The following is an 18,940-nucleotide window of genomic DNA, read 5'->3' on the forward strand; positions in this document are numbered from 1 at the left end:
GCCTGCTGCCTGCCTTGACCCCGGTTTGCCTCACGGACTTCTCGTTAGCCTGCTGCCTGCCTTGACCCCGGTTTGCCTCACGGACTTCTCGCTAGCCTGCTGCCTGCCTTGATTCCGGTTTGCCTCACAGACTTCTCGCTAGCCTGCTGCCTGCCTTGATCCTGGTTTGCCTAACGGACTTCTCTGCTAGCCAGTCGCCTGCCTTGGTCCTGGTCTGCCACGAACTCCTGCGCCGGCTTGCTGTCACTCCTGATCCCGGGTAGCCTCGCGGCCAGCTCTGCTAACCCGCCGCCTGCTGTGGCTCTGGTCTGCTTCGCGGCCTAGCTTCCTACCCGCGGCCGGTTCAGACCCCGCCTTCTTCTGTGACCTGCCTGCTAGCCAGCCCTCTGCCTCTCCACCGGCAGCCATCTCTGAACTTTCTGACCTCTCTGGACTATCTTGAACTGTGCTAGTCCCCAGGGCCTGGGTCCCTACGGGCTCCTCCCGGGGGGATACCAGGCTCCGGGTATTCCTGCCAAGCTCTGACTCCGCCTCCCGGCCTGCTCTGTGTAGTACCTGCAGGTCGGCTCAAGGGTCCACCTCTTGCTTGCCCACTGCCCAGTCATAACAACCACAACAAAATAATCCCAAAAACTGTAAAAAAAACTCAAATCTCTTGAAAAATTTGGCTCTAATAAGAGATTAAAGATCATTATTGATGCTTAAGGGTGCCACCCCCAAGTGAAACATTAAATGCATTTATGTCCCAGGACCATTAAGTTTGTCATGAGAAACTAAAATACACATCTTTAAATCAATCTCCATATTGATATATGTCATAACTTAATGGAAAATTGTTTCAGCTGACACTGCATTGAGAAGAACACATTAATCATAGTGCAATAAAAAAAAAACCAACCATGTTGCTCTGCTGGTTTTGTAACAAATAAAAAAAGTCTTAAGTCCGTTCCAAGGTTTCAGTCCTTCTAGGCTGATGGCGAGGTTTCAAACACCCTTTAAAATGAATCTGCCAAACAAGCTAAAAGATAAAAAAATAAAATAAAATGCAAAAAATACACTGGTTGCTGAGACTTTACAGACTATTGCAGTTTATATAGTTTCTCAGGCTTATAAAGATGGCGCATATAAAACATTAGTTTCCAATGTAACTTGCACTCCTATTGTGATAGTAGACCTTTCCCCCCCCATTAAAGACTACAATTCCCATGAATCTGTCCTTTCTTCATGTAGTTGTTCTGTACAATTGCTCTCTACAAACTTTGGCCTCTGACACTGATTCCAGGATTTGCACCTTGTCATTATGCTGGATCTTCAACTTAGCAGTATATTGCAGTACAAACTGAACACCCTGACTAAAGAATTCTGAACATACTGAGGCAAATTCTCTGCACCACCCCGAAACATAGAAAAATCTTGGAAAATCAATATCTTGTATCCTTGATTTGTAATCTTCTATTTTTGAAAAGCTTACATTATCAGGGCTTTATGAGCATAAATCAGAAATTTGGCAAAGACTACTCTTGGCATGATGCATGCAGAAACTTTTGCACCACCTTTCCTAGCAGTTCTGGCATTTTTAGTTCTTCTAACAATCAATTTTCTAGGAAAGAAATAAAATCATTTTCCGCAACACTTTCAGAGAGAAGCCTGGAGTGATGTTTTAAATCTTCTGTTTTAAAACTTTTTACTTAACTATCGGCAAACAACATAGATTAATAAATTCTCAGAACTACTGAATAATGGTACAAAGATGTTAAATACAAAACACATTAAAGCAAAAAAAAATAAAAAAAACCAAAAAAAATAAATAAATAAATAAATAAATCACCATTTTCCCCATATTGTTCGACTGGCTAACCCCTGAAATTTGCTATTATGTAAGTCATAATTTGTTCTATAAAAGCCCCATAACCTCAGAGGGATAGCCATGTTAGTCTGATATAGCAAAAATGACAAGAGGCGGGTGACACCTTAAATACTAAACAATTTAGTCTATAAGTGTACCTGTCTCTTGTCGTTTTAGCCCCATATCTTATCATAATTAGACCTCTTCCCCAATAATCCAAACCTAAATTTCTCACCTGGACTGGATGGTATACACTCCAGAGTTCTGAAGGAAATAAAAAATGAAATTTCAGACCTATTAGTAAAAATTTGTAACCTATCATTAAAATCATCCATTGTACCTGAAGACTGGAGGATAGCTAATGTAACCCCAATATTTAAAAAGGGTTCCAGGGGCGATCCGGGAAACTACAGACCAGTTAACCTGACTTCAGTACCAGGAACAATAGTAGAAAGTGTTCTAAACATCAAAATCACAGAACATATAGAAAGACATGGTTTAATGGAACAAAGTCAGCATGGCTTTACCCAAGGCAAGTCTTGCCTCACAAATCTGCTTCACTTTTTTGAAGGAGTTAATAAACATGTGGATAAAGGTGAACCGGTAGATGTAGTGTATCATTTAGGCACCCACTTTGTGCACACACCCTCCCTATTACACTAGTATTGATTATTCCCTAAAAATACCTCCACATTCATCCGTCACATTCATCCATCTACATTCACCTACTTATCCCTTCACAGGGCAACATTAAAATTAATACCATCCCCCTGATATTCTTTTATTAATATTACTCTCACATTTTATCAATACCTATACTATTATCTTCACTTCCCACGTAGATTTTTTACGTACTTCCCAACTAGATTTTTTACATGTATTGATATCTCCACAACCAATAATTTTTTTACATATATTGGAATTATCACAACCCTACAAGGACCCTTGTTTCACCATATGTGGCTTCCTCAGGGGTTCTCTTCTTCAATATCTTCATATACTTGACAGTATAAATACTCCCTGCAGTTCCAAACTCAATCCATTGTTCACGGGCGTCCCAAATATCTCTTTCTACACCTCCAATGTTACTTGACTCAACTCATACCGATATCAACAATCTTCCAATGTATTCCAATCACCGTCTGCAGAAATTAGTATTCATTCTAAAACGCTGGTGTCAACATTATTCCATTATTCCTCACTGCTCCATGATATCATCCGGTAATACACCATAAACATAAACACTGGTGTCAACGTTTATCTCCATTAATATTCAAAACGCCTACAGCCAATGTCTCACCACAACGAAACCTGGATTCTCCTAGGGGATAAGCAATACTAGTGTAATAGGGAGGGTGTGTGCACAAAGTGGGTGACTAAATGATATGGATTTAAACATTTATATGTATTGAAATGATATATGTTAACATGTTGATATATTGAAACATGTAATATTATTTTAGTAATTTATTAAATAAAGTCACATGCCTATTTTATCCTTCTCGCTGCTAAATTTTATCCTTCTCGCTGCTAAATTGCCACATGCAATAAATTTATCCTTCTCGCTGCTAAATAAATTTATCCTTCTCGCTGCTAAAATAAATTTTATCCTTCTCGCTGTTAAATTGCCACACGCCTATTTTATCCTTCTCGCTGCTAAATTTGACTTTTTTGGTCTCTGATCTTCAGTTTATTATTAGTCTTTTATTTATTGTTGGTTTATTGTTTTGTTTTTTAATTTGTTGTTATTAGATATATATTATGTCCATTTTATTTCATATTGTCTGTAAAGCCTGTTGCTGAATTATTGTTTATTGTAAACCGAGGTGATGTTTTTTAACGTGCCGCAGTATATAAAAAAAAATAATCACTAAATAAATAAATAAATAAATAAAGGATTGTGATGTGATATGTGAAATAATTAACATTACTAAATATACTACCCTTATGTATTGGTATTACAATTAATTAGTATAAGGGTGGATAAGAGTCTTTTGTATTTGTTAGCATGAGGAACGGTGACATTTTTGTTTTTCCATTGTTGCACTGTATAGAGTCTGTCATGTTGCATTTTACAGTTCCATTTTTGTCTACACATTTCTATCTATTTATGATGGCTTTATTCTGTATTTGGTGAGGGTCTGTGTTCTGCATGCGAGACTGAGATGAAGCATTCTGTTAGCATCTGGTTTCTCTGTAGGGATCTGTAACAGCTTGGCCTGTTCTGTTTTCCTGACAGGAGGTGAATTGATATTTCAGATTCTGGTGCAATATTTGTGGTATTCCTTTTCATAGGTAGAGTTGTTACTGTTTGAGTGTTGGCAGATAGTACTGTGTTGATACAGGAGGACCATGCCCACACGAAACATGTTACAATAGGTCTAATGCCATATGAATTTCAAGTTTCAGAGTTTTCTTGTTGGCATCACAAAAGTACATGTAACAACATGTATGTTAGTTTTACCTCAGAATGTTATTTTTCATGTAAAATCTGTTGTTATAAATGCATAATTTAAAATTGTGTATGGGGAAGTGAGGGAGGGGATGTCAAGCTGTAAGGTTTGCCTAGGGCGCTTAATACCCTTGCACCAGCCCTGGAGAGATCTAATCTCCGAGGGACAAGCCAAAAATCTGTAAAACTACAAATAAAATAGGTTATCCCTGCCAAAGAAATAACTGTCAAAGCCAGTGATAAATCAGGCAAAATAATGTCACAGCATCATATGGCACCAAAAGGTCCAAGCAGGAACCTCAATGACCACAGAAAATGGCTATTAGCAAGGAAACTGAAATTTCCTTTAACCTGATAATGAAGGAGTTGCAGGCCGATAGGAAATGTTTTTTAAATTTCCTGCATAAGTACAAAGTCTATAGGTACTTTGTAACCCATACACCTTGTATCTAATTTTCAAAGGGAAAGTACACACATATTTTTCCTTTGATAATTGGACATGGGTACAAAGTTCTTATGTATTTTGCACTTCATTTTTGTGCAGGTAGAATATCAATGTAAAATAATGCAGATAGATTGGAAATACCAATCTATTTGCATTATTTTCTTTCCCCAGCCTAAACACACCCTTGATAATGCTTCCTCTCGGTCCTCTCAGTATGTGTAGTATGGAAGTTTGTATGAATTTTAGCTAGCTTGAGATAGAGCAATATTTAGAGCTAATTTACTCTTATAGCAAAATTCTCTTTATTTCAAGAGAGTGAATATACTGGGGGATGGGACTTCTTTGTTTGAAGATACTGTGACACAATTACAAGACAATTTCCAAATGATTGCTGAACTCAAAAGGGATTAAAAAATGCAAATATTAGGAGTTGGAGAAACAATTTGAGAATTTTGTGTGTTCCAGAGGTAATGGAAAGTGATGGTCCAGTGAAGTTTATCGAGACATTTCTATCAAAGTTATTGAAATTTAGTTTATCAAGGGCTTTCAGACTGAAAAAGTGCAGAGTGCCTTCCCATAACACCAGCAACAAAAAATACCTTAGGCTCATGGTGATTTTCCGTCGATAAGCAGGCTGAATTAGCCCTGCTATTTGGGTGACGTCATTGATGGCGCACTATAGCGGACATTCTTCTCCAAGATTCAAAGTATTTGTGTGCTGCGTAATACCAACAAAAGCCATATAAGACTTTCCTACCATATAGAGCACAGCAATTTCAATCATACCAATTACCACGCTCACAACCCCAATCAACTCAATCTAGATATCGCCAGAGGGACATAAATCAGCAAAAACCATCCCAAACCTCTCTTCAAAAACCTTGACCATCTTTTTGAAGATGTCTCAGCCCAACCAGATCCCCCAGTCGCAGGAAGAATTCAGAATTATTATTCAGAGTGGAACAGAATCACTACGGATCAATGGGTACTTCGAACCATCCACGAGGGATACCTTCTAAATTTCTTATCCAAATCTCCCCTTCCTTGCCTTACTACCACGATGAAGGATCTTTCCAATATACATCTTCTAGAGCAGGAGATACAGATTTTGCTTCAGTAACAAGCAGTCCCTTGGCTCCAAAGAACAAAATCAATTCAGGTTATTACTCCCAATACTTCCTCATTCCAAAACGCTCAGGGGGTCTCCGCCCCATTCTAGACCTATGCTTCCTAAAAAGTTGCTTCAGAAGGAGCAATTCAAGATGACATCCCTCAAATTAGTTCTATCTTTCATACAGGAAAATGATTGGATGTGTTCTCTGGATCTCAAGGAAGCATACACTCACATTCCAATACATCCCTCCTGTTGGCAGTTCCTGTGCTTCCAGGTGAACTCCATACACTACCAGTACAAGGTTCTCCCCTTTGGTCTTTCTTTTGCTCCCAGAGTCTTTACCAAATGCCTGGCTTTGGCAGTAGCCTATTTGAGATGTAAGGGGATACGACTGATCCCTTATCTGAACGATTGGCTAATAGTTTCTCCTTACCCAAACTCCTTGTCTCAGCAATTAGAGATGACAATCTCGTGTCTAGACTCTCTGAATTTCCTTATCAACTACAAGAAATTGGTACTCAAACCAACTCAGATTCTTCAGTTCATAGGAGCCAGGATAAACATTGTCAAATCTCCTTCCTCAGGAGAGGATCTATCGATTCATCATCTAGTCAAAAGTCAAATCCTAATTCTGCTGGGTCTCTTGGCGGCTGCCATTCACATAATTCCCCATACTCGCCTACACATGTAACGCCTTCAATGGGGATTAAAAGCATAGTGGATTCAATATTTCCAACCAATGTCCACCATAGTGACAGTGTCATTGGTGGTTAAATGCGGAAGTTCTGACAGTGGGATCTTCTCTTCAAGAACAGGCCCACAATCTAATCCTCACCACAGATGCCTCTACACAAAGTTGGGGAGTACATCTCCTATATTACAGTGTAGTCTATGGTCAGAAGTTGAGAGGACATATTCAGTAAACCTTCTGGAACTCAGCCATGAAGTATGCTCTAAAATCCTTTACACATCTATTACGAGGTCACACCCTCCTGATTCACACCGACAATCAAGTTACCATGTTTTATATAAACAAGCAAGGCAGGTCAGGTTCCTGGATTCTTTGTAAGGAAGTAGTTTGGATCTGGGAATGGGCTCTCAGCAACTTATTTGCCAGGGTAGCGAACACGTTAGCCGACCGTCTCAGCAGAATATTTAATCCCCACGAATGGTCGCTCAACCAATCAGTAGCAAACCAAATTTTCCTGCAATGGGGTCAACCTTGGATAGACCTTTTCACAACAGAACAAAATTGAAAAGTTCATCAATTTTTCTCAGTACACCCAAGCCCCCTCAGGAATAAGCAGGATGCCTTTCTGATGTCATGGTCTCGAGGTCTCTTTTATGCTTTTCCTCCAATTCTTTTAATCTCAAGGACAGTTCAGAAATTGATTTGGGACCAATCTCGCATAATACTCATAGCACCTACATGGCCGAGACAACCCTGGTTTGCTTATCTAGTACAATACTCCAAAAACAAACCCTTGAATCTCAGTTAAGACCTGAACCTATTAACTCAGGAGGGGGGCATCCTCCTTCACCCTCTTCACTCCTCTCTCCACCTGATGGCCTGGATGTTGAATGCGAGATCTTGCAAGGCTTAACTCTTACGGCTGATATTCAACAGATTATAATAGCAGCGAGAAAGCCATCATCGAGAAGAAACTATTCATTCAAATGGATGAGATATGCCAAATGGTGCTAAACTCAAAAAGTGTCTCCATTTTTCTCAACACCTACAAAAATCCTTACTTTCCTGCTTCACCTCTCCAAATCAGGCTTAGCTTCTTCATCGGTAAGAATACACTTCAGCACCATAGCGGTGTACCATGAGAGACATAATGGCTCCTCAATAGCCTTACATCCATTAATATCTCCTTTCATAAAAGGACTCTTTAATCTACATCCTCCAATCTGGAAAACCCCAGTCCCTTGGGATTCTAGTGTAGTCTTATCAACCTTAATCAAAGCTCCTTTTGAACCTCTGCAGTCTTCTCATTTGAAATATCTAACTTGGAAAGTAGTTTTTCTAAAAGCAATAACTTCAGCTCGAAGAGTAAGTGAATTTCAAGCTTTAGTTCATTTCTCACCTTACCTGCAATTTTACCATGACACGGTAGTTCTCTGGACTCATCCTAAGTTCCTTCCCAAAGTGGTGTCAGATTTTCATATTAATCAAGATATTACACTTCCAATATTTTTCCCCAGGCCTTATGCCAACAAGAGAGAATCTATGCTCCATACGTTAGATTGCAAAAGAGCATAAGCAAAGAACTCAGCCTTACTGCAAATCTTCTCAATTGTTCGTATCATTCAACCCAAACTCATTAGGAATGGCAGTTTCCAAAAGAACCATATCAAACTGGATCACAAACTGTATTCAGTTCTGTCATACTTCAGCACAAATTCCCTTATCAGGTTCAGTTTCAACGCATCAGCTGTGCGCTAAGGCTTCTTCTATAGCACATCTGCAAAATGTACCCATAGAACCCATATAGAGCTGCCACTTGGTCCTCAGTTCATACTTTTTACTGCACACTACTGCTTAGATCGTTTAGCAGCCATGGATAGTGGACTAGGACAGGCAGTATTATCCAGTGTGCTAAATCAGAAAACCATGTCCACTAAGGAGTAAAAAAAAAAAAAAAAGAAATGTAAAGTATGGTATAATAGGTAGAAATAAAGCAACACCTCTATTCCATATCTTGAGTTTTTTATTTATATGCTTGGGACTCCCAAATAGCAGGGCAAATTCAGCCTGTTTATTGATGGAAAAAAACAAGTTTGCTTACCATAAATGGTGTTTTCCATAGATAGCAGGATGAATTAGCCATGCTTCCCACCCTTCTCCCTGGACATGTTGTTTTTCTGCTTCTCTATATACTAAGGCTGCTGCCTTCTAGCTATTTTAGTAACTGAAGAGAGTGATGACGCGCTGTGCTTGGGAAAACTTTGAATCGAGGTGAAGAATGTCCGCTATAGTGCGCCGTCGATGATGTCACCCAATTGCATGGCTAATTCATCCTGCTATCTATGGAAAACACCGTTTATGGTAAACAAACTTGCTTTTTGTATCTTGAGATGTCTGAGATATGCTCAATTATTGGAAATCTTGAAAAAAGTCAAAGTACACGGACCCATACTATGGGAAGGAAAGAAAATTATGATTGTCACAGATCTAAATAAAGTCACAACACAGAAAAGAAAGAAGTTTCTAGCAATGCAAAAGCGACTAAGAAATATGAAAGGAAAGTTTGATTTGTTATATTCATCCATGATGAAAGTCACTTTGACTAGGGTGGACAATTTTACAAACTATTCACAGAGGTCAATAGTAATTTTTGCACATAAACTGACTGTCTGAAAATTACCCTCTTTCAATATGGCTGAAAGTATAGTGGAGTTCCACAATATACATACTTTTAGTTGCATTTATAGGAGGTGTTCCTGGGGGAGGGAGCTTTGGATGGAATTCGAAAATAACATGAATAGATTATATTTTCACATCTACATTCATTATTTTTCTAAGAAAGTCTACCCATACATGAAGCAGATGCACATATCAACCTGTGACACGTTTCAAAGTGATAGTATGCACATACTTGCTCTTTGGAAATTGGTGCAAAGTCCACAGTTTAAAAACATCCATGGACTTTGCCTTAGTGCGGCAGTTGAAAATTACCCCCAATAAGATCAAAACATTTGAGGATCCTGAAGAAATATAAGGTTATATTGATTCTCTTTCAGAAAACAAAATGGAGACTCGGTGATTCATTTGTGCAGAAGGAGACAAACGGAGAATACCAGAGTGAGACAGTGAGTTTTATGTCCTGTACTCCTGGCTAAAAGACTACGTGCTAATTTTTGATTTGCCCTGTTATTAAAGGTTCTTGAATACAACTGGACTGAGGAAAATCTGGGAGTAGCTGAGATTTATGAGGAATTACTTTGAGTTAGTTCCTGTGAAGATTGTATTGTTTGAGAGTTTCAGGTCTGCAGGCATACTTTTAACAGTGGTCAAATTGTGACAGTATACTGTAAAAACAAATTGGAGTCCTGTAATGTCTTTAAGAATGTGACAATCTTCTGTTGATTTCCTTTGAAATGTAATGGGCATATGGAGAATGGATTGAAGTAGTCTAGGTCAATATGGACATTTTACTGATATGTGCTGATACATCATGTAACTTAAATGTGAACCAATAAGTTTTGCCAGTAACTTATGGCTTCAATAGAAATTATGGAGAAGAAAATATGAGAATACATGAAGTAATGGAGATCGTTCATGGGAGTATCATTTTGTGTTATAAGGAGTATGAAAACACGTGCACTATGCACTGACTTAAAAGTGGCACACTTAATGGAGGTCAACCATTAGGGAAGCTTGGTGTTTTATATGCTTAGGAAAAGGAGGCAGTCAAAAGTTGAGAGATACAGTGAGTCTTACATGATGTGGGAGTCATCAGAACTACTGTACATTTTGTGCTTGCTATGATTTTATGATACGTAGTTTGTGATCATTGATGAATCTGTATCTGAGACTGAGAACTACTACCACATCTATATATATATATATATATACACACACACACATATATAAATGTGAATTAAACTGTAAAAACAAGAAGGAATCCCAAATGATTTATAAAATGTAAAGGCTTCTAGAGTTTCTTAGGAAATGCAGTGAACAAGTAGATTTTCAACATTTTATACAACTGTAAGCATAACTCTTGACCTTAAATGTTAATCTTTGAACTTTTTAATGATCATTTTGAAAATTTGGAGGAGAGGGCTTAAAATTCCATGATGTGGTATATATCATACTTTAGGGGATGTTCTACATTATAGGGGTTGTAAAAATGTATGCATGTATCTTAAATGATAGCATAAGGGGGTGGTCAAATTTGAGGAATTTGCAAATTTAATTTAGGATATTCTTGGATATATTTAAGGAATTTGCAAATTTAATTTAGGATATTCTTGGATATATTTAAGGAAAATATTTAATGTTGATGGGGTAATTGAGTGTGGTGATATTGAGATCTGCTGAAACACTGAAGTCTGAAGGGGTGATGCTAGTTAAAATATGGAAATGGATTTCATTAGAAAGGATGGATATTTATAGGGGATGGAAGGAAATGCAGAAATATGTATAGAATAAGTGAAATGGAAAGATTGGAATTAGATGAAGAGCAATAGGAGGGAATTAGATTTTTAAAGATCACTTCCAAAATATAATATTACATTACAGTTTTTAGACCTTTTAGAAAGAAGTAAGGTTTTTCAAAGAAAACGGAGTGTGTGGGAAGAAAAATAGCAGATTCCACTTCTGAATGCAAGTTTAGGGGTCAAATACTACTTCTAGGGTAAATTTTCAGTTTAATTTTTTCTCCAAATATTGCAGAGTTGGGTGTTGATACTTAAGCAATGTCGTATGACTTGAATTTTAATTGTCTGTGTCTGGGATAAAATATTTAAATCTGGCTGCATGGAAACTAAGAGCTATAGGACTTTTTCAGACTGCTTTGGAACAATGTCTGGGGTACTTTTTATCCAAAGAGAAAGTACGTGTGTTTTTTCCTTTTGAAACTTGCTTTGGATAGAAAGTATTCACAGACTTTTGCATTTGCTATTTATATGGTTAGATTTTGCATGGAAAATAATGTATGTGGTCTTGAAAGTGTTATTTTCAAATCTCACCCTAAACATCTCCCAAAATGCCTCTTCTTAATATGTCTACTGTAAAAAAATAATGCATGTACTTTTAGTTATATTGAAAGAGGACAATTTTCAGACAGCCAATTTATGCATGCAAATTGCTATTTACCCATATAAATGACTTTGAAAATGTATATTTTATTTAGTTACATTTGATTTCATGCTTTAACCTTCCTGCCAAAGGTGAGTAACAAACTGTACCTGATTCACTAGGGGTTTTTCCCATAGACATAAAATGGGAGAAAAGCCTTAATGAATCTGGCCCATAAGTCTATCCACGGGCTAGACATATACTGTATATCAATCTTACAATATCCCCTAACACCCTACTACCCCAACCCCCAATAAAATATTCATCTCCATCAGAATTAAACCCTTAGCCAACACATTTTAACCTTCAAAAGCTTTGGAAAAGAGCCATAATTTCAAAATTGTTCTTTATGTGAGTAATTTGAAACATTGAACAAAAATTACCTGGAAAATAACCTCATAAGTTTCAATAATTTCAAAGCAGATTTATGCTCATAAGTCTGCTATGAATATTATCACATCAAATCTATCCACACATGCTTACGTCTGCTAAAATCTGCACAGAATTATTTTAGAAATTTATATGCATACTTTTTAAAATCCAAAAGCACACATGTAAATCTAAACCCCTTCTCAAACCCTAGGAACACATCTGGTCACTCTGGGTAAATTTACAAGCAAACAAGATATATATGCATAAGTTAAACCATGTATCTATCAGGTGAGTAATTTTGTAAAAGGCCATTTCTGCAGGTAAAATTTTGTTTTCTTTGTGGACAAGCAAGGCAAGAATCAGATATATAAGTGGAGTGATGTCATCTGATGATGCCGAGAAGGAGAAGCTCTCTCAGAGCTCAGAAGGGTCTTTCTGAGCATGCAAGGACCTTCTTAAGCAACTGCTGCCATGCAAGTTTCCAAATCTTTTTTTTCTGCTAGCATGAAAAAACATTTTTGGCTCTCTCTTCACACCGCTTATTGTCTTTCTTCTCTGACAGGGTTTTTATAAAATGTTCTTTGTTAATTTCTTTAATTTTTTTTTGTTTGTAAGTCTCCTCAAAACTTAAAAATAATTTTTCATCAGAATTAAATTAGATTTGGCATTGGAGCTTTTATAAATGGCAGACAAAAAGAAAGGGCTCAAGTGGTGTGTGGTGCACAAGCAGGGCAGGATTCCACATATCTTTTTTACGTCAGATTTTACTTGGGGCCACAAATAATGATTCAGGAGAAGTTCAAGAGTGCAGATGATTCCTGGGTGTCCTGCTAAGCATGAGTCATAAGTCCATTTCAACACATTTTCACACAGCCGCTTGGGGACTACTATCTTCCCAGAGGGTACCAGTATGGCAGTATTGACAATGACCTTGTTACGCCCATCGGTTGCAGATGGCTGCGACCACTAATGCTCACCTCTTTCTTTGCTGTTTGGTCATCATTGGGGAGAATGGCGGCCTTCACCAACCACTGCCGACCTGTTCCCGGGACAGCGAGGGCACTGCCGACCACCATCTTCCCTCTGGGATCACCTAGGTGCATGCGCGCACGGGCCAGTCTTGTACACGTTATGGCGGGAACCTCGGGGGCATCCCTTCCGGATGACATCATCTCTCTGCTGTACTTAAAATGGCTGGCCCTGCCTATTGACGAGTTAGCAAGGAGTTCCCTCGTTGCTGAATCCGCATCATCCTTTCGGACTTCCTGTTCCAGGGACTTCACTTTGGCGTGAGACGCTCTGGGTACCCGCTCCTCGGGGGGGCTCTTCCTCGTCTCTGGCTTTCCACTCCTCAGAGGGCCTTTTGCCTTGGCCTGCTATCTGTTCCCGTTCTCCGGGACCCTCCTGGAACTACCTCTTGTGAGTACCCTAACTCTACGGACTTCCACTGTACCAAGTCTCATTGTGGGAACCACTTCGGTATACCTTGCGCTGCAGGCCATTGCCACAGTATTGCTACAGGACCCTCACCCGTGTTCCTGTACCTCGGACCACCACCATACTATCTCTGAGTGAAGAATCCCTCGGTGTACCCTGCGCTGCAGGCCACTACCACATCACCACTACAGAGAGACTTCTTTCACGTATCCCACTCTGCCTGCCACTACTGGAACTACATGTCTGAGGTATTATCACCACTACAGAGAGACCTCTTGGCGTACCCCGCTCTGCGGACCACTACCGGATCTACACATCTGAGGTATTTCCTCTGGGTATACCCCTCTGCTCAGAACATTACTTTTACTGCACCTCCCGCTCCGCGGGCTGTGCCTTTCTTCCTTCCTAATAAAGACTCTTTCTCACAGGACAAGCAGGATGGTAGTCTTCACAAATGGGTGACATCATCAGGATGGAGCCCAATCACGGAAAACTTCTGTCAAAGTTTCCAGAACTTTGACTGGCCCCTACTGGGCAAGCCCAGCATGGCACCAACCCTGCAGCCAGCAGGGGTCCCCCTTCAGTCTTCTTTTTTCCGCGAAGCAGTTGCCACGCGGTTAAGGAGCTCTTACCACATTCCTGACAGGAATTTCTTCACGGACTTCTTTAACTTTAAGTTCGCCCCACAGGGGTCCCCCCTGTCTCTAAGTTTAGTCCGCGGTACTTCAGTAAGTTTTTTGCCGTTTTTAGTCGATTACCGTAGAGTTTGGCCCGTGCGGCCTGCTGGCCATCGACCGTCCCGCGGCTACATTTTTGGTCAATGGCCATGGCGTCAGGGTTCCGTCGGTGCCCAGACTGTTCGCGCACCATGTCCATCACAGACCCTCATAGAGTCTGTGTTATGTGTTTAGGAAGTGAGCATGATGTCCTGACTTGCACCAAATGTGCCCTTATGACACCAAAAGGTCGCAAAGCCAGAATGGAGAAGATGGGACTCCTTTTCCATGCTCACACTCCGACGCCGTCCATTGCATCAACGTCCTCAGAACCGGCACCGTCGAAGTCGCACCACCGTCGACAACCTCCCGTGACCGTCTGACATCGACGTCTCCACGGCCATCGACTCCCCGATAATCGAGGGGATCGGAGGGAGAAGCATCGTCATCGACATCGCAAGTCTCGGACCGTCGAGGAATTGAAGTCATCGACCTCAGTACCGTCCAAGCCGCCACCGAAGAAGTCTCGACCAGAAGTGGCACCGTCCACTCCTGTCTCTGAGACACCGAGGCAACCCTCACCCAATCGGGGTTTGGGAGCCGCGATTCCACCAGTGACTGTGGTCCCTCCGGCTCAGCCTCAGCCTCCCTCTTCCGCGGAGCCGGGTCTTGTTGCCCCAGGTCTCCGGGAAGAACTGGACCGGTTGGTCCAGGAGGCCATCGACAAGGCGATGCAACGGTTCCAGATTCCATCGGCACCGACTCCGGCACCGAGAGTGGAACCAGTCACCGACCCGATTCCAGCAGCGCTGGCACCGCTGCTAGCCCGGATGGAAGCGCTCATGACTGCCCTTCCATCGGTGATACCTGGGTCATTGACGGCACCGATACGCTCCCCGATGCCTCCCCGTATCGAATTCCTCCTTCGGGAGTTGTGCCATTGATGCCGTGTCGTCCCTCGCCACCGATACATTCTTCGGGGACGATACACACATCAGCGCCACCGATGCCGTCGATGCCGGCACCGATGCCTCTGAAGGTATTCTCGATGCCCTCGGTGATTCCTTCGAGTTTATCGGAGCCTCAACTGGGGCCTTCAGGTATCCAACCCCCTCGTGGTCCTACAGGTCAGTTGCCTGATCCTTATGACACCTGGGGTGATGATACCTCCACAGACACCGATGATTTGCCTTCACCACCCTCTCCTGCTGAAAGTAGAAAGCGTTCTCCCCCAGAGGACCTCTCTTTCATAAATTTTGTGAAGGACATGTCTGAATTGGTCCCTTTTCAGCTTCAGTCTGAGCAAGATGAAAGGCACCAAATGATGGAGTTACTCCAGTTTCTGGATGCCCCTAAAGTCATCACTTCCATTCCAATTCATCAGGTTTTTCTGAACCTTCTAAAGAAGAATTGGGAAACTCCTGGATCTGTTGCTCCAGTAAACAAAAAAGCTGACTCTACTTACCTTGTACAGTCAGCACCTGGCTTTCAGAAACCTCAGCTAGACCACCACTCTGTAGTGGTAGAGTCAGCTCAAAAGAAAGCTAAAAGGGTGAAGCCATATTCATCTATACCTCCTACTAAAGAAAACAAGTTCTTAGATAGTATAGGTAGGAAAGTATACCAAGGGGCCATGCTTATTTCCAGAATAGCTTCCTATCAGCTGTACATGACCCAATACAATAGGGTCATTTTCAAGCAGATACAGGAATTCTCAGATACCCTACCAGAACAATTCCAACAACAACTTCAAGCCCTAGTATCTAAGGGCTTTGAAGCTGGGAAGCATGAGATCAGAACAGCTTATGATATCTTCGATGCTTCCACTAGGGTGTCTGCTGCGGCCATCTCAGCACGACGCTGGGCTTGGCTTAAGTCTTCTGACTTCCGCCCAGAAGTTCAGGACAGGCTCTCTGACCTGCCCTGTTTAGGGGATAATTTGTTTGGTGAGCAAATTCAGCAAATAGTTGCTGAATTAAAGGACCATCATGAGACCCTTAAGCAGCTCTCATCGATCCCTTCTGACTTCCTTTCTAAACAGCCATTTAAGAAGGACTCTAAAAAGTCATTCTTCCGTCCACGGAAGTACTATCCCCCACCAACTAAATCTAGGTCAGCGAGGCCTTACCAAAAACGTCAGCCTCGCCAACCTCGAAAACAAAAACCCGCAGCAGCTCCACAGCCAGGTCCTGCGTCGGGGTTTTGACTTCCAATTAGAGAGCAGATGCCTAATCCCTCTACCAAGCATACCAGTAGGAGGTCGATTAAGCCACTTTACAGAGGAATGGCATCAGATCACCACAGATCAGTGGGTGTTAGCGATAATCGCACACAGTTACCACCTAAACTTCCTAACTCTTTCCTTGGACTCTCCACCTCTGCAAGCATGGAGACTTACCGACCACTCTGTTCTTCTAGAGCAGGAAGTTTCCCTTCTCCTCCAGTCAAACGCTATAGAACCCGTTCCTCTCTTACAACAAGGACTAGGGTTCTATTCCAGGTACTTTCTGATCCCAAAAAAGTCAGGAGGACTTTGACCAATCCTGGACCTACAGGCCCTCAACAAGTACCTTCACAGAGAGAAGTTCAAGATGGTAACCCGGGGCTCGCTTCTCCCTCTGCTACAAAGAAAGGACTGGCTCTGCTCTCTAGACCTAAAAGACGCTTATACCCACATTGCGATAGCTCAAGCTCATCGCAAATACCTCCGGTTTCTAGTGGGCCAAAACCACTATCAATACTGAGTGCTTCCTTTTGGCCTAGCATCCGCACCACGAGTTTTCACCAAATGTCTCGTGGTGGTTGCAGCGTTTCTCAGGAAGGAAGGTGTCCACGTCTACTCCTACTTGGACGATTGGTTAATCAGGGCCCCAACCCAGCAAATCGCTCGGTCCTCCCTGACCCTGACTATTCAAACTCTAATTTCTCTAGGGTTTCTTGTCAATTACGAGAAATCCTACTTAGTCCCATCTCAAACCTTATCCTTCATTGGGGCAGTCTTGGACACCTTACAGGCAAAAGCCTTCCTTCCTCATCAACGACTCCAAACCCTTGTGTCCCTAGCTTGCCAGCTGCAGTCTCAACGCACAGTAACAGCTCGTCAATTTCTAATTCTGCTGGGACACATGGCGTCTTCAGTTTATGTGACTCCAATGGCCCGTCTGGCCATGAGAGTCATGCAATGGACTCTGAAATCACAATGGATTCAAGCCACTCAGCCTCTGTCGACCATTATCCGCATCACCGACACACTCCGTCTGTCTCTTGCCTGGTGGAAAAATAAATCCAACTTCCTACAGGGCTTGCCCTTTCACCCACCAGATCCTCAAATAATTCTCACCACCGACGCTTCCAACGTCGGCTGGGGAGCCCATGTAAACAGTCTACAAACTCAAGGATTCTGGTCTCCAGAGGAAGCCAAACACCAGATAAATTTCCTGGAGCTTCGAGTAATCTGATATGCTCTCAGAGACTTTCAAGATTGCCTATCAAATCACATCATCTTGATTCAGACAGACAACCAGGTGGCCATGTGGTACATCAACAAACAGGGAGGCACAGGCTCCTTCCTTCTCTGTCAGGAGGCTGCGCAGATTTGGACAGAAGCCCTCTCCCGGTCGATGTACCTCAGGGCCACCTACTTGCCGGGGGTGGACAATGTCTTGGCAGACAAACTGAGTCGTGTCTTCCAACCACACAAGTGGTCGCTCAATCCATTAGTAGCGACATCTCTTTTCCAGCAATGGGGTTATCCCTACATAGACCTCTTTGCGTCCCCTCAGAACCACAAAGTGGACAATTACTGCTCTCTCATTTGGAGCCAGCACTCTCGGCCCAGAGATGCATTCTCCCTAACGTGGACAACCGGTCTGCTGTATGCATTCCCTCCACTTCCTCTTCTGTCAAGGACTCTCGTGAAGCTACGTCAGGACAAGGGAACCATGATCCTGATAGCACCACACTGGCCACGCCAAGTATGGTTTCCCATACTTCAGGATCTCTCCATCCACAGGTACATTCCCTTGGGAACGGACCCACATCTGATCACTCAAAACAACGGATGCCTCCTCCATCCCAACCTCCAAGCCTTGTCCCTGATGGCATGGATGTTGAAAGGTTAATCCTACAACCACTTAACCTTTCGGATTCAGTTTCTCGTGTCCTGATCGCTTCACGAAAGCCTTCCACAAGAAAATCTTATTCCAATAAATGGAAAAGGTACACATCATTGTGCACTTCTCAGTCCATTGATCCCTTTTCCTGTCCAGTCCCTAGATTCTTGGATTATCTTTGGCATTTATCAGAATCAGGTCTAAAGACCTCGTCCATAAGAATGCATGTCAGTGCGGTAGCCATAAGAACATAAGAACATAAGAAATTGCCATGCTGGGACAGACCAAGGGTCCATCAAGCCCAGCATCCTGTTTCCAACAGAGGCCAAAAACCAGGCCACAAGAACCTGGCAATTACCCAAACACTAAGAAGAACCCATGCTACTGATGCAATTAATAGCAGTGGCTATTCCCTAAGTATAATTGATTAATAGCCATTAATGGACTTCTCCTCCAAGAACTTATCCAAACCTTTTTTGAACCCAGCTACACTAACTGCACTAACTACCTTCTCTGGCAACAAATTCCAGAGCTTTATTGTGCGTTGAGTGAAAAAGAATTTTCTCCGATTAGTCTTAAATGTGTTACTTGCTAACTTCATGGAATGCCCCCTAGTCCTTCTATTATTCGAAAGGTT

At 41.8% G+C, this 18,940-nt stretch overlaps 1 protein-coding gene across 3 annotated transcripts in view; it reads left to right on the forward strand.

Moving 5' to 3' along the window:
- Window positions 1-18,940, forward strand: part of MARCH11 (membrane associated ring-CH-type finger 11) — a 164,993-nt gene that overhangs the window by 52,380 nt on the left and 93,673 nt on the right. For 2 of the 3 annotated variants that reach the window (XM_029592663.1, XM_029592665.1), the window contains exon 3: window positions 9,605-9,673. The exons of the other annotated variant lie outside the window; for it this stretch is intronic. In XM_029592663.1, coding sequence (XP_029448523.1) covers window positions 9,605-9,673 — 69 coding nt within the window. The remainder of the gene's footprint in view (window positions 1-9,604; window positions 9,674-18,940) is intronic. 3 annotated transcript variants of the gene reach the window in all.

Source organism: Rhinatrema bivittatum, chromosome 2 (genome assembly GCF_901001135.1).
Source record: "Rhinatrema bivittatum chromosome 2, aRhiBiv1.1, whole genome shotgun sequence".
NCBI lineage: Eukaryota > Metazoa > Chordata > Amphibia > Gymnophiona > Rhinatrematidae > Rhinatrema > Rhinatrema bivittatum.